The sequence below is a fragment of the Melanaphis sacchari genome, unplaced genomic scaffold, assembly GCF_002803265.2.
Source record: "Melanaphis sacchari strain LSU unplaced genomic scaffold, SCAv2.0 Contig244_pilon_pilon, whole genome shotgun sequence".
Classification (NCBI taxonomy): Eukaryota; Metazoa; Arthropoda; class Insecta; order Hemiptera; family Aphididae; genus Melanaphis; species Melanaphis sacchari.
In genome coordinates this window covers 248,412-273,009 of record NW_020271119.1, presented here as the reverse complement: position 1 = coordinate 273,009, position 24,598 = coordinate 248,412, and the positions used below count along the sequence as shown (strand labels likewise).

At 23.6% G+C, this 24,598-nt stretch overlaps 1 protein-coding gene across 1 annotated transcript in view; it reads right to left on the bottom strand.

The window, feature by feature from the left end:
• LOC112594893 overlaps nt 1–16,057 on the bottom strand; it is a 30,790-nt gene extending 14,733 nt beyond the window's left edge. The window contains exons 1-2 of the mRNA XM_025339906.1: nt 15,823–16,057; nt 15,432–15,578 (exon numbers count right to left, since the gene is read on the bottom strand). Of these exons, the coding sequence (XP_025195691.1) occupies nt 15,432–15,575 (144 nt within the window). The 5' untranslated portion in view covers nt 15,576–15,578; nt 15,823–16,057. The remainder of the gene's footprint in view (nt 1–15,431; nt 15,579–15,822) is intronic.
• Between the last annotated feature and the right edge of the window lie 8,541 nt (nt 16,058–24,598).

Here is a 24,598-nt window from a genome sequence, read left to right as displayed (position 1 = left end):
CGAAAGTTGTGGAAATTTGTATTACACATGCTAACTAGCTTTATATTACCATAATATTATAGTGTATATTGAATGTTATAGAACGTAGGTACTTACTGTTTATTATCATGCTTATATTTAATCATTAAATGTGAATTGTGAACTAATGTGTGATTTATTGTTACTTGATTATAGCATAATTATAGTAACATATATCCTATATATATATATATTATTTTATACTACTCACTAGGTGTCTAGGTATCAATACAATTTCCGGTACAAGTGAAAACTCTGTATGAAACTCTTTGGCAAAAATACTGTCTGTCGCGTTATTAAAAACACAGTGTTTTGACAAAAAATTATTCTTGTAATTTATAAAATTTTAAAAACCTTTACTTGTTTCTACGCATAAGTTGATTAGTCTGTATAAATATACGTGTTATATGTATGGTATGGTATGACATTTTTCGATGGAAAAGTAAAAAATAGATGTGAAATAAAAATATTAATTGACATAATAACTTATTATCATAAGTATAATAACAATCAATAAAATAAGATGTGATTATTTTTTGATATTTAATATTGAAGTTTAAAGACAAACTTTTACTGTGTAATTTTTGTGGTTTCTAATCGTTTCTGAAACGTGAAAAATTAATTTCGATACCGTCGCAGCGGCATTTGAAATTGACAAACTACTAGCTACAATTGTAACAAGAGAAAAATATAACATTGGGGATTTTTTCGTTTTTCCATTACGTATTAATGTGGTATAGCAGGATGTATCCTTCTGATAGTAGGAAATAAATTATTACGTAAGAATGTAAGACTGTGTTACCGGTGGTTTTGATTAATGTATTTCATGTGTGCGCTTCGAGAGTTTTACCGATGATTTTTTATAAGTAATTAATGAATAAAAAAAATATGACACTGTAAAACAGAAATCCCTAAAATTACGGTTTTGTAATTATGGTAGAAGTCATCAAATCCCTCTGGCGTTGTCACTTAACCGTGCGGTTAGTTGTGCTTGCAGTGCGACCAAAAAGCGGAAATTGTTTTCTGTCCGAGAATAGCAAGCAATAAGTCATAATACTGTATTATGTATATACAAGAATGAAAACCAGCTATTCATTTTAAACGTTTATTTATTATGCGTGGAGAGTTTATTCATTACGGTTCGACCAAGCACAGCTTGACGTTTAAGTGTAGAATCTTTTTTGATAAAAATAGCTCTTATTTTTTACCCGGCTATCAAATACTAACCAGCCTGAGATTTATCTAAAAGGCTACACTATTATTTTCATTCACGTTCAAATTTATATCATTTATATAATCACATATATCATTACGTTCAGTGGCGATTTTTTTATTGGATGCGCAAGGTTTTAGTAAGCACCGATATAGTGCCGTAGGCAATGAAAAGCAGTATAATATAATAAAAAAGCATACCTAATAGATATTTGTATTTATCTTGAAAAATAAACCGTTGTTTACTTCTCTTGTACCATATTTAAGGATAATATAAAAACACTTTAACATTTTCAATAATTTAAAAATTTCTTCTTAAGTATTTATAATTGCTGCGAGTCTGTATAATAGCTTATTTTTTCAAGAACCAAAGTGTATAATAATTAACTACGAAATTTCAGTGTAACACTACCGGTTTCTTATTAAATATTAATTATTATTAATTTGGATTTAATATAATAATAATTATAACGGTGAACACTTGCATAACATACTATTTTAACAAGTAATAACATTTAGAATAGCACAATATGCGTTATTACGTAAACGTGTGTAAAGACTGTCGATGATTAAAATAATTTTAACGTTATAAATAATTTGTTTGCGGGCATTGTTACATTTACAGTGCATATTCACATTTTATCGTTTTTCGTATTCGGATTTACCCAGTGCATCGCTGTGGGTTTATCGAGAGAAACAAATAATCGAAATCTTTCGACGCGATTCGTGTGCGATAGAATTATCATTAATATAATTAGTTATTACGTATTCAGTAGCAGGAAGTCACACAACGTAAAAAGTCAAAAAATATTGTTTTTTAATACCAGTTTGCGCTCTTGTTGAGCTTACATAACTCTAGAAACCAGACCGTATAAAATCGAATACATACATAAATATTATGCACAATGTGTCGTATGGTCAAACAGCGGTCTTGTTGCATATTAAATGTTTTATTATTATTCACTCAGCGAAAAAAGGCCTTTAACTGTATTGTGATAAATTAGAAATAATGTTACAGTAGTATTGTAGGAACTCGTAATAATGATGCACGTATTAGGTTACCAATTGGGTTTAATTAGAAAAACATTCGTTTAACCACCTCGGCTGTTCACCTTAAAAAACTACCTAATCACCCTATTAGTTGTTTTGATTGTATACTATAATAATAACATGGCGTGGGCCCAACTACTCGTATTACAATTTATAAATTAGTAGGTATCTAGTTAATGCGCTAGTTCATATACCGACACATTAAATTTAAAAAATGTAAAACTAATATTCTTACTTCCGAATACAACATCAATTTTTCAACCATTATATCAAGAAATAATTCAAAATTTTAAATTTCATTATTACCAACGATTATTTTGTTATATTTTATTTAGAATTGATCAATAAATAAATCTTTAAATTTTTAGATACAATTTTTTGGATAAAATCTGCATTAAAGAACATTAAACTAGGGACAGTCAAAAACTCTTTTAAAAATTCGGGATGTTTTTCATTTGATACTGGAGACTACACAATGGAACATGAAAATTATATGAATTTAAACATATTATTAGAACTTGTATCGAATACTGTTAAAATTGAGAACTATATTTCTATAAATGACAATATCTTTACAGAAAACAAAACACATATTTTTTATAAACTATAATAAATACATTTATGTAATAAATAATACCAGTTTTAATGTCTATGTTTATGTATAACTAATTTTTTTTTATATGTACTTTGTAATTTTTTTTTCTAATAGCACCTCCCTATAGTATGCCTCTCAAATGTCTACTATGTAAAAGTTTTCTTAATAGTGGACATTTCTTAATACCCCATGGCTGTCCAATATATAGATATTTTATTTTACTTAATATTTATTCATTATTTATTAATCATTTTTACTTATGACATGTGTAAATTGTGATGATTATAAAAAAAACAAATAAAAACGCGATAATAATAATTTTCACATACACTGAGTTTGTTTTTATTTTTAAGTGAATTAGACACAGCAATTAATGTAAATTTGTAATCAGAATTATTATAACTAAAATTTTTCTTAATAACTTTAATCCACTTAGAAATGAATTATTTGTAAATTATTTAAATATTTAAATACGCTGTCAGATACGTACAAACTACGTTACAATGTACACCGTAAGAATACAGCTAAAAAATGTTTCTTTAATGACTGAAAAAATTTAAAAAGCGAAATAAAAAAAAACATAAAATGATACACCAAATATGTAAAAATTTTGATTTTTTATATAGTTAGAATACAATAATAAAAATAAGTAGATTGTTTATTTATTTTAAATGTCAGCGTACACCATTTCACGGGCTTAAATAAATATCTAGGAGAATAAATAACTAATGTGTTATAAATTGTTTCTCGTTATTTAGGTAATCAATTAAAGTACTATTTTAGACTTAGTTATCATTTATGTGCCGATATGATGGTGTTTATACACGTCATGCAGAAGTATACAAAATAATAATGAAGAAAATCAATTCATAACAATGATAAATCATAAACGCGTATTTTTTGTTCGAAAATGTTGAATGTCATTGGCTTGGACAAATCATCAAATAGACATGAAAATTACGCTCGCTTTCCGTACTCTTTCCTTGACATTGTTTGCCGTATACGTGTCACGTTCACGATACATTATGCATTTAGTTGTAAAGGAATATACTTATTTGTAATGCGGTAATAAGTGATACCTAATAGTAAGTCGATTACACATGAAAACAAATGAAAACTGTCTTATCACGTGAGGATATTGAACGATGTCACTTTTCCTTAGCGGAATACTAGAGAAATTATTTCAAAAATTAGTTTGTAATTTTAAATTCTTTTAAAAGCACTATAAGTCTTAGAGTTATTTTAACTTTTTCTAATGGTAATTACTTTTCAATGTTAACCTGTGTAAATGTGAAATACGATTAAAAAAATATAGATATAATTTGATAGATTAGTATTTTTTTTTTTTTTAATAATAGTAAAAATAATGTATAAAATTAAAAATACAATGATAAAAATTTAAAATTATATAGTTTAAAGTTTTCAATTTATTTATGTTATGTTTGTAATTTTGTATCTTGACTTGAGAAGTCAGATATTTGTAAAATAGAGATCTTTTATAAAATCATACACATCGGTATTCACTTTATTAATAAAAAGTATATATATATATATAAATGAGAAACTTGAAATAGTCATTACATTATGGTTCACGTTTAATTTCAACAAATATGTACGCTTATACGTATTGATATCGTAAGTACGTATTATAGTTTTCGAACATCAGATAATGACAATTTCTATGGACTCTATGCGCCGTTTATATGTTATAAAATATGAAGTTTTATACGATCCAAATTGATTGCATGGGAGGATGGATGATAAATGATTGTTCTTCAGCAGTATTGCTTGTCTAACGAAAGAAACGGAAACATTGTGATCTCGGCAAACATTTATTACTTTACGGAATCGATGTATCTTTTTGAATTAAATGTAAATTTTTTCTTTTATAACCCAATACAGGATTACTATTACATGGTATTGTACAAACCGAAGTTCTTTACGTATCTGGGTTGCGTTCGCTTGCTGAAATTCATCCCTAGATGTTATTAGGATGCGGTCTTATGTCGTACCAATTGATACTTTTGTGAAACGTAGGTTGACCTAACTTGATTTGGTACAACCCTAGAGAATCCAACCACAATTAACTTATAGTGACTAGCGGTTGTCAGATTAATTAGACTAGTAAAGGTTTACTCATGCCCGACTCAGTCCATTCGTTTTTGATTATTCCAACTGCTTGATGTCTAATTTAATCAAAGTAAATATATCTACTTGTGATTTTACTAACTTAATTAACTTCTATATTTTACTGATTAAAAAAAAAAAATTTTTACGTGCTGAACCGATTCATCATTTTTATATTATATGAAAATGCTCATAAAATATAACTGTACCATATAAGTACAATTGTGATAATAATATATATACGTAAGTAGATACCTAAAATGTATTATAATATTCTCAATAAACAATTAAAACAATATCAGTCTTTAATAATACATTAGTTGTGGTTTACTTGTGGCTTATACTAAATTTAATCAGATGTTATAACTAGTTAATTATATCTGTTGTTAACAATGATGAATAACTCAAAAATATGTTACTAATATATTTAGTTTGGAACGATTAATATTATCGATTATTGGTAAAAAATGAATTTCATAAGTAATTGTTAGAAATAATGTAAATTAATATTTTGATGATTTTAATTTTTCTACATATATATTTTTGTTAAGATTCGAAACTATAAATCATTTTTTGTGTATTTAATCACAATAATTTCTGAAAAGTTACAGGGTTTGTGTTTAATTTTAAGTTTATTCATAATTTGATATACACTATTCCGTATACTATCCGTACATAAGATTTTTATGCTTTTGTTCAACAAAGATCTAAGAATATTATTAAACATAACATTTAGAAATAATAATTTTGTGTCAAATTGTAATAAACCCATTTTCACTCATAGAGTCAGTAGTAGATAAAAATAACTAAGCGTTTGAAGTTTACACAATAGGAATGAGCTATTAATCAATGATTCACATAAGTTTATCTAATTTGTAAATTAATAACGTCATTGAAAAATTGAAAAATAACTTATTTTTTTTTAATAGTTTAAGTTAAGAAAAAATAGTGAGGGATACTTTTATGTCATCATGAGTAAATTTTTAAAGTTTAACCATTTTTCTTCATTAGAAATAAAAAATAAAAAATAAAAAACAATTATATTTTAATTATGTTTTTGTGGTAGTTTTTTTTACTGATATAGTTTTTGAAAAGTAGCTGAACTTAGTTTCTTAATTAGTTAAAAAAAATAGGTAAAAAAGTATGATGATAAATCAGTTTTTAAGTTGAAGTTATATTTTAAGTGCTGTACTCGTAAATACAACTATTTTTATTTAATGGTTATAAGTTATTAGAATAATTTATAAAAACTAAATATGTGATGTTTAATATTAGTAATAAATAGTTTACTAATATTTAAGTAATTTTAAAAGAAGATTTTGTTTTTGGTTAAGTAGTTTTTATATAAATAATAATATGGTCAATATATTATATTGTGTAAAACAAATACTAAACAGTAAAGCATAATTTTTTAATTTAAATATGAATAATAACTATTTTTTTAAACCGTGGCTATAAAGGAATTATTAATAGAACAATAAAATTAACTACTATAGAGAATAAGATTTAAATTTTAAATAATATTTAAATAAAGAATTTGGATTATTATTAAATATGACGAGTTAAATAAAAATGTATGTTTTCGAAAATGAAATTCTTTAGTTTATTTTATTGGAAATTTTTGAGCTCAATGCTTGATGAGAATACTAATGAGTAATAATTTAGTTAAAACTGTTTTTTAAAAAATATAAAATGAACGATTTTCACATGTTTGAACCTTGGTCACGAACGCAAAATGTTGATTTGGATTTGTAAAGCGTTTTGGTGAAAGTAAAAACGTGCTACACATATATAGTATATTGGTTGGTCGTTTTATAAAGTGTAAATATGCCAAAAACAAACACTGCTGAAATAAATTTACATCACCATACACTATTGGACACCAAATACATTTCAATTATCTCATTCTTAATTTCCTTAAGACATTTTCAATATACTTTCAATTGTTTTTCGCATATGTATATAATTAGAAAATATTATATGTATTTCACTTTTAATGAACTCTATAATAATAAACTGCATAATCATTAAAATCCTTTTATACACAATTTATTCACTCAATACAACCCGTGTCTTAAGAAAATGGTCAAGAGACCTTTTAATTTGATTATTATTCATACTCAAATAAAAAAAAAAAAAATCAATATTTTAGCTTAGATTTAAATAACTTACTACAATGTTATTGTTACTTTAACACACTCATATATATATATATTTAAACATATTTCACTTGTATAGTTTTGCCTAAATATTATATACCAACTAACAAATAATACCTAATTTAGTAATGGTTCTACTACATGGTAAATTTTATAAAAATACATGCTTGGTAATATTTAATATTTTTAAACGTTTAAGCTGTTTCATCATTATTTTATTGAGATCATTGGTATGAGATATATACATACTTGTTTTGTTATTGTTGTAAGCATTTTAGTATGGTATGTAATATCTGCTTTAATTTATTAATTCAAGAAAAAATTCTGAATTTTATTTTAAGATGAAAAAATGCCATTGATAAGATATTTTTTTTCTTCAAAAATTCAATCTATGTTATAAAATATTCAAAGCGATTCATCAAACATGGACATTCTAATTTTCTTTAATGAAAAAATAATATAAACTGTAATTTTAATAATATAATATTGAGGACAATATTTTCAAGTAATTAGATTTTTTTATCTTTAACTTCTTTGTTTTCAAACGAGATTCACATTTTTTAGGCATAAACACGCTTATGAAATTATTCAATAAACTCTGTAAGGAGTTACTCTTTATAGGAATGCTAAGTTTTGTTCAACAGAAATTAATAAAGCGTACTGTAATTTTATCACCAATTAGGTGTAAAACTGTAGTTATTGTTTTTACGCTTGAAATTGAATACAACTTATAATCAACACAATGCTGTCCTACACATGTAGTGTAAATTATAATTATATTTTTTTACTCTGTAATTTTAACAACACTCGACCACTGTAATTATAATAGTCTTGTTGGTGCGTTATGGTTGTTTTCTTTTATTTTGTCTGCACAATTATAACTTGAATAATACACTTAAATATTTTAGACTGGACATGTTAATTAAATTCAAAGGATTGCAACTATTGTTTTTAAGTATGGAATTTTTTTTTTTTTACTCTACTTAACAGTTCATGAAAAGTAGTACAATTGTTACACAATTTTCATAAGTTTTTTAATTTATGACACCAGTTATCTTTTATCCTTAACCATCTTTATACATTGACGTAACTAATAATTATATCTTATTAATTTCGTGTAGCAAGAATTTATTTTATTTTTTCGTTTTGTAATGGTATTAGTTCAAATGATGTAATAACAGTATAAATAGCAAAAATAATACTTTTATTTTAACGAATTGATGTATTTAATATTTATAATAATATCATAATGTGTCATTGATAATTTAGTTCATAATTTATTTTAGAATTAAGTCAACTAAAAAATCATAGTCATATTACTTAGTATACTCGTATTGGTGTTATGTAATACTATAATATACTTACTAACTTGTTAATTTATTAATAAATTGATATATTGATATAGTTGTTTACTTAACATTGCATTAACTGGTATTAATAATTAAGCCTATACTTTAATGATACCAAATAGTGTACTAATGAATTTAATATAAATTTGAATTTTCTACAAATAATGTTCTAGATGAGTTTAAAAGTACATATTTTAATTTAAATAATATAATATTATTACTGAATTCATTGGTTATTAAATCCAGTTATTTAAGCAAAATAGTAGTAATAACTCAAAAGTAAATATATAGTTAGACATAAAAAAGACACTTAAGCCGATTGTTTTATTTCATGTTCGCATATAATATTCCTATTGCATAAGATTTAATTTAATTTTTTTTGAATAAATGTATATTTTTGTTAAATATAGAGTTTTGAATATTTTAATTTAAATTCAAATTATTATTAATGCATACTATTATATACTATTATTATTATTATTATTATGTAATATAATTAATAATAATAATGCATACTTTAATGCTCTAAATGTATTCAAACAGGAAAATAAATGTGGGAAATAAAGATTTACTCAAAAAAGTTTTTAGATTGTTGTGTTAAATTTTTGTAAACTATTACTTATTGTTTTAAATAACAGATTGTAAATATATTAAAAAAAAAAAAAAAAAAAGATTGTTGCGTGCGGAAGTTGATGTACGGAAGAAAGTAAAAATGTTGGATTACATTGTTCATAAAACCTTTTTATAATGACTTAAACGATTACATTCGTGTGAATTTATACTTCTAGAAAGTGCTTCTTCAAAATTTGTTTTTCTTTACTATAAGGAAAGTAGGTTTTATTTTATAGCTGACAATGTATTAATTTGAAAGGAAATGGTTTTATACTTTTAAGGTACTCTTTTATTCTAATGTTGTTTTTTTTTTTTTTTTAATGCAAACTATTATTCTATTTATTAGTAAAATATATAAGTTGTGAATATCAGATAAAAATAATTTATTTTTTAAAGAAGTTAAAGGAACATGGATCTTTTTGATGTACCTACGTAGGTAAACTTATTTTTTAATTATATATGATTCATCCTTTTATTATTAAAGTATCAACATAATAAAATAAAATAAAAAAAAAAAAAAATAGTTTATTCATATCCAATATTTATAGTTTTTTTTCTTTAAACATACGTATGGTCAATAGAACAGTTTGAAATAATATTTACTTTTAGTTATACATTTTAAGAATTATAAGTTTGTTTCTACTCATAAAATTACTTTTTATGACAGTAGTTGTTTAATTTTTTCAAAATTACAATGTAGTACGGTAATTATGGTACACAAGTATTCAATCAGATGAATATAATATTTTCTTGCAAACAATTTTTTTTAAATATTTTGAATAAGATTTTAGGCTTATATTATTTTTTTACTGGTGATAAGTATTTTATTTTTTTAAGTATTCAATATTTAAATTCTTAATTTATAACTATTCATTAAATTTAAAATTTGTACTATGATTTTAATTATGGAACATTTAGTAATATATATATATGTGTATATAAATTGTAATGAACGTAAAACAAAAAATAGTATTTCAATTACAAACTTTCTGTTTAAAATGCCACTCAAAGTTATTTAATTTAAGTAATCTATTGGATTGGACTAGATATTATTTGAAGTTAATAATGATCTAGATTTAAGATACTTTTGTGACACATTATCGAGTTCATAAATTTAAGTATTAATATTTTGAAATAAAGCTATTGTAAAATGTATTTTTAACTATTTTCTATTAGGTACCTACTTCAAATTAGGTACATAGATAATTTATGAATATAACCTATGACTTTAAGAGTAATGTACCAAATAATTGAAATTATTTGAATTCTGTATCGTGAAGTGAATTTAAGAGCTTATAACTATTTTATAGTTAATAATTAATAGCACTGTCTGAAAACCCCGAACAAATTCTTTGAATATTAATAATAAAACATAATATAATACAATGGTAGATTTTTTTCATTTTTATTCCTTTACAACGGTTTACTTTATTGGTTGAGAGGTTTTTAACGTTTTTCTTATAATAGATAAATTATTTTGGTATACAATATAATAATATTGTTGCGTACCGTGACTTTAGAGCGGTAATAAATGTTCTGATAAACTACTTATAAGTTGTAAACAACTATAAATTAATGTAAGTCTAAATATCTACAATACACTCTTTCGTATGAAACTATAAAAAAGACTTAAAGTAAATCAACTTATAATATATTATATTAATTCACTACTATTTTAGGTTTAGTTTCTAAAGGTCTTAAGGATGAATCTAGCATTCTCAATTATTACATATATTCATCAAATTAAATCACATCACGTTCGGTATTCAATTTTCAAATCATACCAAAAAATAAATATATAAATTATAAAAATATATATAGTTTCCAGAAATACTCAGTCTCACATTTAAAAATTATGTCTTATCAACTATATTATACGGTATAATATATATTCAATTAATTCGGAAGTCGTTCATGGTCTATTTGAAAATGCTAATTTGAGTGGGATAGACTACAATTTTGTATTTAATTTTGTGAGGAGTTATTATTATCTATTCGTTAATATTTCTTAAAAACATAATACAGTTGCATATTACATAATATGAATTTATGTTTAAATAAATTTATAATCATAATAAACAACTTAATGAATTGATAATAATATATCTATTTATATGAATTACTTATATATTATGAGTATAATAGATAAAAAATATTTCATAAATAAAAAGATCTATTGATCTAGTTTTATGTGATTTAAATTGTATTATATTTGATTCAACTACTTCAAAATTATAGTCTAGATAAAATCTATAATTGGTTTTGTATTCGTCAAGTTATTTAAAAATATTATAAAATAAAATATTTATTTATCGAAAAAATAGTAAATATTTAACCTTTGTAACCGTAATTTATTATATTTTAAGAATTTGAATATTTTGTAATTTTGATTTACACCCTTCAATATTTTTTTTTTCGTTCCAAAAAATACGTAATTCTATAATTAATTTACTGCTAACGTGAAAGTTGTATTAAATATATTAAATTAACTAGCTAATTAGATATATTAAATAATGCTATTTTGTGCAAACACCCATATAATTGGATAAAAACTAACGATTTCCGGGTATAAATTGCATTGTAAAGTTACACGTGAGAAAATTGTTCGTAATGAGCCAACAAAAATTACACAATTATTATAAAATATGAAAAAAAAATTTAATTATTTTTATTTACAGAAATATTTAACATAACTCTTTGTATAGCATGTTTTCATAACTTCAAAACAACAATACTAAATTAATAAAATCCTATATTTTTATAAACTTTAATATTAAAACGATTCATGTTTCTATCTATTGATAATTAGATTATTGAAACTCAGTTATCAAGTAAAATTAATATATTATAATATGTATAATGTATAATGTGTTATATAAGGAATATAAACTACTATATATTCGGTTAGAAAATAGACCTAACACCTTAAATGCAGTCCAAATTCCATTCGTATTGGTTTTCGATAGCTGACGATTGACTAGAACAAATTGAATACCTATGTTGAACTTGGACATGTTTAAATTTAAATGTCATAATATTATAGTCGCTTATATTATTGAATATTATTTAATTTAAATACATAAAAATAAATTATAATAATTAAATGTATGGTAGAAAATGACTTTGAATAGGGGTATACCTATTATTTAATTATTTAAGACATGGTCAAAAAGTTAAAACAAAAATTGTGTTTAAGTGCACATACATTATCAAAAAAAATTTTAAATTCATGAAAATTTTTAAAAACAATTTGAAAAAAAACTTTATATCTCGAGTCTACGGTGATTGTTTTTTCTATTAAAAAAATCAGTTATTATTATTAATGTCACCTAATTCAAAACGATATAAAATAATGAAAAAATTATCTATCTTTGTTATACAATCATCATCTCTTGGGCTACAAACATATTTTACTCGAATTTAAGTATTTTTATTAGTGAAAAGAAAATATATTTATGTGTTTTGTTGCATTTTAATATACCTATTTGCAGGATTAAACATTCTGAATTATTCTATTTAAAAAAATTAAATGCAAAGAACTTATTATTATTTATTTATGTTATTATTGAGATCAATAAAGTGCTAATTTTTTTTTTTAACGATTGACATTCGACTTCTACCACAAAGTATAATCATATTTACATTAAGTAATAACATAAACCTATAAATGATTGTGTATAATATATCAAATATATGACATATCTCATCGAATCCTTTTAACTTGAAATTGCCCAGTATAGATGAGTGCCAATTATTATTCTCTAATATATAATAATTAGTTATTATTTAAAAGATAATTTATAAATTATACGAGTTTGCCTTCTTTTGTAGTGTAAATATTAAATAATTAAAAATTTCAAATAAAAGATTTTTCTCTCAAATAACTATTCTTAGTACATTTGCATTGTGTATGTCACTTATAAAATATCTACGTAAAAAAATATCTCATTCGATCATATTATCGTGTTAAAAAAAAAAATACCTGTAATGTACAGAGATTCTGTTTCATTAACTTTGATGCATAGAATTAATAATTGCATTTAAGGAACGAGTCAAAGTTGAGCTTGATTATATTATTGTGTTAAAGTGTATAAGTGGAACTTTTTTTTATGTTTTAAATAGAATTTCTTAAGAGAACGGGATTTTTTCATTTAAGTTATTGAATACTATATTTTAGTGCATTTGAATTCTTAATTTGCATTAATGCATATTGTTAATTACTATGCATCAGACATCAGAAAATAAATAAATATATAAATACTCCTTAAAATTTCAAGAATGCAACATAATTAGCGTTGTACCTAAATTACTGTGTATTATGTCCATAGTTTACAAAGTATTGTCCACGCGTTGAACTCAAAAATGATAATTATCGTTGTATGGTAATTATTATGAAAAATATTTTATAATATTGTAGGTAGCAAACACGTAAGAGGTAACTCGTAACTTCCTTCAACGATGTTTTTATGAAGCTTATTTTACACATACATGTATTATTTCGTTTAAAAAAAATGGTTATAATTTTTTAAGCTATAAAATTCTATGGTATGTTGATTTGGTCATTAAATTCTGTCTTTTGTTTTAAGATTATAATTTTTGACCGTCCAAAAAAATTACCCCATACTATTTTAAATTTTAATAAAGGATCAACACAATTTATTTAATACACATTACATATTTATGTATGTGCATTGACCTTCTCGTAAATAGAAACAATTAGTATTTTACCTACCTGCCACACTAATTCACATAGTAACCAATTAGTAAAATAAAAAACAAAAAATTTAAAAATTATTTTAAAACATAAAAAATGAAAATAAATTCGCCCACAGTAATTAAGTCATTAGTGATTATTTTTTTGTAACTTTTTAATAAAGGTATTGTTGAAAAAACACAATACATGTCCATATCGCATATTGTGTGGATACATTAAATATTTCCATTTTTCATAGTGGTAAAACCCTGATAAATCAACAGTTCATCACTTCTTATGCTATGTATAACGTATAATACATACTGTACTATGCCATACAATAATAAATATATTTTAACGCACCAACGGATTTGAAAATATTGTAATGGCAACAACTAATCATATTATTTTTTGAAATGTTTAGGTATTATACACGACAAAAAATAAAATCGAATAATGTGTTAAAATTGATGAATATTCACCAATAACTTTTTAAACAGCATATAATGACTTAATCATTTCCATTATTAAATAAACTCCAAGTTCACATACATTTTATTGATAGTTAAATATTAAACCAAATATTATATCAAACTACTATTAATTTAAAAATTATGTAAGTACTAAATATAATATATTATAATAAAAAAAGTAATGATGAACAAATAATTAATGTAAAGTGTAAATTATTTAAAAAAATATTATTATATGAATTGTCCGTAACCTAATTGTCAATATAATATGTATAAAACATGATAATATCCCAAATTCGTTGTTTGACTTAAATTTTTTTTTATAAAGTAATCATAATATGCGATAAATATAAATTATCATAAAATGTCTTGATTTAATAGTTTATTATGAAATGATTATAAAGTTGAATAATTTGTCTATTTTTTTATCAAAACAGTTATTTGCTGTTTTTCACTGATAAAAAATTCTATTGGAAAATACATTTTTTTAAGTACGTAATATTATACTTTATTAACTACATAAATATTGTCATATATAATTATTTTAATAAATTATATTATTTTTATATGGAATATAACATAAATATTTTACAAATATCACTTATATAGTAAAAAATTAGAAATAATACATTTTTATTTATTAATTTTTAATGATACATTTTTTTATAAAAAATTATACTTATAAATCATATTTTTATTTTTAAATAGGTATTAGTTTCTTTCAATTATATCGTATAATTATTATAGCAGTTAAAATTTCGGAAGACACTAGTCATAATTCAAGAATATGTATCAATGTGTCATTTTAAAATAAAGTTATAGTCAACACGACAAAAATAAATATATTTATAAGAGTACACTTTTTAAAGACGTCGTTATAACGTAACTATTTATTATTTAATTTTAATTATTTGATGATTATTTTACTGTAAATAATGTTAGTATTTTAAAACCTGCGTTTTTATACTGTTTCATTAAAACACACTCAACAGACATCAGTTACGAAGATCCATTTCAAGCCATTTCATATTTTGCATATAAATATATTTATTTTTAACGAACCTACTGAAATCAGACGACGACCACGTGTTTAGAATTATTTTTTTTTTTTACTCCGAATGATAAAACATAATAGTTACTCACGTCCGTCAGCAGTTCCTTCAATCTGGTCAAACGGTCTTCGTTTCCCCGAGTGGGTAGGTATCTCGCTTCTGCCATGATGTACGGGGCGACGACCACAGCGGCCACGAATCCGACGAGAAATAACGCGGAAAATTTACTTGCCATCGTCTAGAATAAAACGGAATAAAATAAAATAAAATTAATATTTGATAATTAAAAATATATACATATATTTTTTTTTTTTTTTTTGTAAATGCACAAGATAGGAAACAGTTATAGATCATGGGCCAGAGTTATATTAGGGTTGAGAATATGGACTGCGTGATGGTGCACGGTCGAGTATACAAATAATTACAGCACTATGTTATTATATCATTACGATAGCGTCGCTGGGATTCGATAAAAAACCTACCTTTGTAGCAACGAGAGAAAACCAAATCGTAAATATATATATATATATATATATATATGTGTGTATATATGTATATTTGTCGTTCGTCAGTTATATATTATTGTCTTCAATAGGTACAACCACGAGCGCCGACTAACCGTGCGATCGGAAGAGTTCGAGTCTCGAGCTTCGGGTGCAGATTTTTATAGTGACGGCCTCTGTACTCCACGGGGTTGCGAGTGGGTGTACGATAAGGTCCGCTATGAATGAACGGTGCTCCGATGTCACGTGCTTTAACGGCCAATGCGGGCCGTGAGTCATATCCCGTAAGCGCCACACCCCCACGCTGGGTCGTATGCGACCAGCGCCGGCTACGCTATCACAACCGCTATTATGTATATTAAATTTATTTATATATATGTGTGTGTGTGTGTGTGTGTATTATACAGTCAACTTAGTTTGTTATATATAAGTTGTACAAATGCTACCAATTTACCAACTGATGCTGTTTTTTTCATTTTTATCGTGTCTCGTAAGTCGATAAAATATGTGGCGGCGTTGTTATTCTGGTGCGCTCTACAACTTCTACTCACTCCACACACACACAGACACGTCTTTTGATCGTCTCCATCCCCCGAAAAGATGTTCATTCATGGTCCGAAACGAGTCCGCCACACGCGAAATACTTATCTGTCGTACGATATTGATATTATTGTTATTATTCATGTTGTAGATCTGCTACGCCGCTTTGTCATCGTCATTTTCGCTAAATATCAATAGATCTATATAGGATGTAATGGAAACGAACCCTACTAACACATTGCTTACACAGGTTAAGAAGTATTAAGAGGGTATTATATTGTGTAACGGTATAACAATAATATTTTTCAACGTAAAAATACTGAGTATTTTTAAATTCATTTTCTTATTGCTAAGAAAATCGAGTTTACAAAAATATGTTAAAGTAAAATATTTTAAAACATTATTTTTTTTTTTACTTTGAATGTATAATGTATGTGAATTTATTATAAATAAATTTAAAAATAATGTCTTAAGTTATGTACTTAAGTATTTTTGTTTTTACATTAAATATACAATATAGGTATACCTGCCGCATTTTTTTTATATTTAATAAATAAATAAGCATAGCATAGATGTAAAAGCACATTAATAAAAATATCATGTGAATTATGTGTATAATATATATTATATTTATACAATCTAAGCATTTAAAATTCTAAACATAATATTATGTTGTGTTACAATAATTCAGAATAGTTGTATTTTAAATAAATCTTAGAAATTATGTCAAATATAAAAAATGTATAACATTATCCATTATAAGATAAAAATTTATTTAAAAAAAAAAATACACTTCCTCATAAGTCGCAGTTACAAAAAATAAAACAACTTAACTGAGATAGATGTTTAAAAAGTAAGCTGTTCTGAATATATATACATAATGATGTATTTAACTATGTAAGTTATGAAAAATATTATTCTTAAAAAAATATTTTAATGTTGAAGTACATTTTAATTTATTGAAAAATTAATGAGCCTTTCAGAAGAACAATTTTGTTCAAAAATTGAACAACGATTTACAAATGTTTATAAATACGATAGTTAATAAGTAATGACATAATTTCATTAAGATTTAATTTGTTTATGATTGTATTGATCAAAATAAATATAGACCATGATCGTATAATATATACTTTAAGTGCTTGTAGTATCAGAAGATAATGGATTTTTTTATTCGAATTGTTTACGACTAATGATAGCCTATTTAGAAAGTTGATCGCTCATTATTTTGATATTTATAGTTTATTTTAATATGATATATTGTATAAATTGTATTTTACTATATATTTTATTATATACCTACTCTTCATTTTAAAACTATAATGAAAAAATATCAAACGTAGTTAAACGAAATAATTATATTAAGTCCTAAATGCTGACTAAATTTGTGTTTGCATTAGTGTTGGTTTCAATATAATATAATATACATAAACGTATTAACATAGTCCTGAAAACAAATATTTTATTGATGATAACTTTTTATTCTTGGAACGAGTTTTTGATACCTATATGCTACAATAGTTGATAATATAGTCGATTATATTATGTATTATATTTTTGTATCCAATATTAGGTACATTTGCATTTCAATGCCTAAATATTGGCTATATAATATGTCGAATAAAAATATCGAAGTTAGGTAAAAGTCTTTAAATAACATAATAAATAGTTGATGCTTCAAAAACCGTAAGATTGCACCTAATCTAACAACAAATCAATAACAAGACAACAAGAAATATGTTGTCAAAATTTATTATATTGAGTGTTATATTTTTTTTATGCTATAACCTAATCTTGCCGTCGAGTTTGAACGTTTGAACATAATCAACTTTTGCGTCAAAAACATGAATTTGTAAAAAAAAAAAAAAAATTAAGGTCATTAAAAAAATTGAATAATGCATTATGTAGTTTGATCAAATAGTGATTTTGCAATATGAATATAGCAAAATACATAATGTAAGTCTATGTGAATTATGAATACGTATACTCAGTACTGCGCGTATGTATAAAATATTATGAAGTCATATACATATATTGTATATTTCAATATTAATTTTGGATCCTTTGAAATTTACAATTTATTGTTAACATAATATTATATTTTTTCTCAGGATACTATTATTACACTTTGGTTTGAATGAAAAAAAAAAAAATGCTATTACCGGTTAGTGCTTAAAAAATGTTAAGTTATATGTAATCGATGATAATTAATTCAATATACTTGATTAGAAAATTAATAATGTGATTACCGGTGAATACAATAATGTAATAATATATTAAATGGGTATCCATTGTGGGAATATAGTTTTATCACATTCATTTAGTCTCAAAACAGTGTTTTGGTAATTTTTTAAGTCAATCATTTTTATAATTTGGCTATACTTAATCATAATTAGAATTTTTTTTTTTTTTATAAATTATAAATATATGATAGGTGAATAGGACTTTGTTGTCTGAAGCAAAGAAGCATGAATAATAATAATAATAATAATGTAATTGTATACCTGTACATTGAAGAAATTATGCAACTTTTTACTCAGAATAATAATAAATAAAAAAGCTAGTCAATAAAGTTTTTTTTTAATGATATAAAATTTAGACATGTTTATACTTAATTAAACCTTGAGCTTTTAGAGTTTTAATAAAAGCACTTCTAAAATGTAATTAATTTTTTAAAAATTATAATGATAAAAACAAAAGTTATAATATTATAAATTTAATATTTTAATTACTAGAAAAAAAAAAAAAAAATTGAAAATTGGAAAACAGAAAAGTTTTCATTTATTTTAAACAAAAATGCATTTATATATAAATATATTATACTAGTATATTTATAAAACAATATTATAAAACATGAGAAAATTAATACAAGTAGGTACACTACTTATTTTTTTTATTTGTAATCATACGTTTTTCTAGAAGAATATATTCAGAACTCAAGCAACATTAGTCATTTAAATTATTCAATACATAGACAAATAATAACTTTCAAGTGTATGCAATACTTTATTTTATATATAGTGGTTTTATCAAGCATGTATATTTCTTTTTAATGATGTATTTATACAAATAGATAATAATATTTGATATAGTTCTAACTAAAAAAAAAAAAAAAAAAACAATAGTTAAAACTATTTGAAAATTTAGTCTTACGTAAATTATAAATTCAAGCAATCAGAATAAATTTAAATACTTTCATTATAAAAGAAAAATTATTGTAGGTAGGAACGCTTAATGACCAACGTTTTATGTTATGTGAATGGTTAGTACCATAATAAGTACTATAATAAGTGATACAATTCTTTGTAATATTTATTAAAAAAGTTGATTGTATCGTAGTTATAGTATGTGTATTTAATTTTATATGATAAGTATAGAATCATAAACAGTATTTATTAACTATATTTAAAATGTTTTATTTTATTGATATATTATTGTTATAATAATATTATATTTATGACACACATCTTATAATATAAAATATTTGTAATCAAATAGTAAGTTTTATATATAATTTAGTTACAAAAATTATTCAACCTTTTTTCATATAAAATAATTGTTATATTTTTATAACGTGGTTGCATGAATAAAATTGTAGGTTTTAAGTGTATTTATATCAGCAATTAAATACCTAGTTCACTGTAATGGGTGTATTAAATTTAAATGTATTCAGTGCAGAGGAAAAATGATTCTGAACGAGATCTGTCTTTATTTATATAGATATTTTATAATTAATTAATGTAAAGTAGTATTGATAAGTAGTGACATAATTTTCTAAATGAGTAGTATGATGAAATAAATTTTACCAAAAATATCGCATATATTACCTATATTAATAATTTTTAAAATATAATGTCATACATGATTATTTATTGCGATTAATTTATAAGTCAATACTGTGTACCGTAAAACGGTATGAATAGATATTAGATTCGTTGTACATACAGTATAAAAATTAAAATTGGTCTTCATATTTTGAAAATTTAATTGTTTACCGTAAATTATTATTAATATAGCAGTATAATATGTTAAAATGTAATTACATTTTGTAGTTTAAACGTTTAGAGAAAAAAAAATAAGAATATGAATTCTATTTCATTTCAGAAAACTTACAAGAGACCTTTTGTTACTTTTAAAATTTTTTTTTTTGTCTTTCTGAATATTTTTAATACTTCCGGAAATTATCATAAGTTTTAACTAGACCCAATTTAATATAAGTAAATCTCCTAATGATAAAGGAAAAAAAATGTAAAAAAGAAAGGAAATCAGTATAACTCGTTATTGAGGAAGTCATTGTATTGGATGTGTCAAATTTTATTTCAACGACAAATTATTTCATACGAAAAACGATTTTGTGTAGAAAATGTTGGTAAATCTATATTTCTAAGGATATTATATTATAATGTATTTATATTGCCAATAGTAATTTATTTTTATACTGTTAATAATATTATGGTAGGTAGATCAAATTAATTTTTACCAAAAATATCTCATGACGCATATAATATTATTTCATATAATATAATTAGTTGTACTAGGTAGTGTATAATATACATAGTATTATTTTATAATGTAAATGATTGTAATAAAATACATAAATTACCTCACAACTTCTCAAATAATTAAATTTGATAAAAGCTTATTAAGATTAAAGATTCATTCAGAAAATATAAATCTGAATAAAATAGTGAAAAATATGCAAATGTAATAAATTATTTAGATATTATGCTTGAAAAATTATTATATGAGTGGTTGTAATAATATAAACTGAAGTAATATTATATTGTAAAGTTACTTTATTATAATATAATAAAAACATTATGCAAAGTGTCTAAAATATATTATAACAGTATAATTTTTAAATTAATAAATTACAGTCAATCTGGATTATGATAATTATTATTAAAGGTAATAAATAATAATGATCATATGAATTTTTTTGTGTTCAATAAATGCGTTTTACTATAATAAATTGGCAGGTATTATATAGGCAAAATATAAGTAAGTGTGTTATTGATGAAAAGCAATTCCACGTTTTAAGGAACATTTTTATGATTTATAAAAATATTTATTCGACGATGTTTTAATCTCATTGAAACATAATTTAAAAACAATTTAATTGTACAAAATATAAAACAATATGATACATTTGACTAATAAAAAATTAATATCTTAAAAATATAGTCAAATGGTTCTACGAATTATTTACCTATTCGTATTTTGGGTTTAAATATTATTAATTTTAATTCATTTTTATTACAATTCATTGTCTTGTTTACAAGTTATAGTAAAATAATTCAATATAAACAATCATATATCATGAAATCAATAATTCCGAATCACTGTAAAATAGTAAAACACTAAGATATAATTTAGTGCACACCGGGGCTGTACATTACGCGTTTGCTAGCCTTAGTTTGTTATATGGATTAATGACGCCTTAAAAACACTTTTTCCCTGATAATATACTTTTTTCAACAAGCACGGCTGTCATATTAGTTGTCAGACTAGATTTGCCGTTATTCGGTCTACGAAATAAAAATATTAGTCTATTTTAGTCTTGAGTTTGATTCCGTATGTGGAAAAAATAAAGCCATAATGTTATTTTGTATCCGTCACAGATTCAAGTCCTCCATTTCTCTATCCCAACAACAACAACAATAATAATATTTTAACAGAAAATGTCTTATTTTCTTAACTCATACGTTGTACAATGTACGAAAATGTAAGCAAAACAACACATTGAGGCAAATGTTGATTTTTCGTGTATATTTTTTAGGAAAGTTCAAACACGGAAATGGTTGCTTTATTTACGGTACACATACAAAACAATTTTAAGTGGTGCGCTGAGTTAGTTTTCGCTGGTGTAAATTATGCTGGAGTTGAGCGTATAACTAGTTGTTATGCATGACAATAACATCAACGATTCAGCTTTGGTCCATTTGTAGTTTTAGTATACAGGGTGTTTCATAAAGAACGTAGTTTTTAATTTTGCTATAAATCAACTTTATTTTGTAAGAAGTATATTATAAATGATATATATATATATATATATATATATATATAATGTCATTACGAGTTTAGGTTTAAGTTTGAAACACGATATTGTGCACACATAATCCCCCTCTTATCACTCAGAACATAGTGACCCTATCAATGCAACTACCAATCAAATTTTTACAGACTTGCCTATAAGTTCTCTGATAACTTGTTTGTATTAAACAATAATTGATTAAAGCCCCAAAAGAAGAAATTAAGCTTAACTCAAGGGCGATCAAGGAAAAACAAATGCATCTGTAGTGAGTAACCATTTGGTGTAGATTTTGGCAGGTGAGGGTTGAAGTTTTTTTAGTTGAACAATTTTGAAGATGAATTTGGAAATGTAAAAACAGTGAATGAAAATGTTATTGAAACATGATTTTTAATTTTTCTTAGCCATCAAAAGGATGCTCCCTATCACACTTCTGTTCCCTGAAAAAATTGACAGCAAATTCATTTCCTTCTGTGGCGACCAGCAGTGACCACTAAGGTGTGATTTAATCTAAGTGATTTCTTCCTTAGGGGTTTCATTAAATCATTGTTTTATACCGAAAAGTTGTGAACTTCATTGAATCTTAAGCAAAACATTTAATGAGTCATCTGTGAACTAAATAGGCAAGTCTATAAAAATTTTATTGGTAATTGCATTGATAGAGTCACTGTGCTGAGCGATAAGAGGGGGATCATATGCACAATATTATGTTTCACACTTAAATCTCAACTCTAAGTAAAACAGTACTCATAAATATCATTTATAATGTATTTATTATAAAATAAAGTTGATTTATAGCAAAATTAAAAATTGCGTTCTTTGTGTACAAGCCCATTAAAATGCTTATTTGTTTTTTGTTTTTAAATAATTTTGTTTATTTTCAACTTATTTTGTGAAATTTCGACTAAAAATTCCAAACCTTTGAGTACATAATGGTGTATGAGTTAAAGAATAAATTTCAATCGTAAAGGATAAAACATGTCGTATATACAAAAAATAAGCCAATGTTTTGGGTACTCTGTCGGTTTAATATTGCAGAAATCGATTCGTTAAATTTAAAATCAAAAGAAATCTAATAATTGCTTAAAATAACTAATAATACTTTTAGTTTTTAAATTTTTAAAAGTGAATTGCCACATCTACATTTCACAATTAACTAGACCATTTTTACATTAGTTTTTACTTTATTTGAGCTTTATAATTTTGTATATTTATATACTGATGTTAAATAGCATTTTAATTAAAAATAACGCGTATTTTATTTTTATTCATCGTATATTGACGGTATTTAAACCGATTCATAACGTTTATATTGTAAATCAAATATTTGGATAAAATGCTCAAATGTTATAAAGCTTATTTCATCGTTATAATTATGTCGGTATATAGAGATTATTTTTAGTTTTTTTATTTGCATTTTTTTCAAATTTATTAACTTAATAGATAGATATATTTTATTATACTTAATATATAATATATTTACATAATTATATAAACATTTTTAAGATCTTTTAATTTGTTTGTATTGGAAATTTACAATATTTTACTTTACGCAATATTATGAAATAAGTATTTTAATAGTATTGAATACTTTGAGCATTTTCACTGAAAAATGAAATTATATTAAATTATCTAATAGAATAGATACAAAATAAATATACTATAATTTTGAACTTCAATTAATTTTAAAATTACAATCTCTAATCATGGCATATTATTTTTTCAAACTTTTTCTTATGTATATATTTAATCTTAAATGGTTTTCAGGATTTTGGCCATAGACATGTAATATAAATCATCGAAAAATCTATAATTCCATTTATTTATTGAACTTTTCCATTTATTAGATTTAAATACATTTAGATAGATCTTATCATTATTAATTTGAATTGTAGTACATTTGCATAAGTTATGGAGGTTGAAAATAACGGATATTGGATTCATAAATCATATGTGAACTTACTTGAAATATTCACTTTTAATCAATATTTTTTTTTATATTATTAAAAAATTTATTTTTTCCCTAAGTACACATATCTCTACTCCGTTATTCCTGCCCGTATATTATTATATCAGTTACCATCGCTTAAGCGTATTGTTTATTTTATAACAGATTTCTTAGTAAAGAATTATGTTAAACAAAAAATAAATATTATTTAAAAATAAATTACGAATTGTAATTCT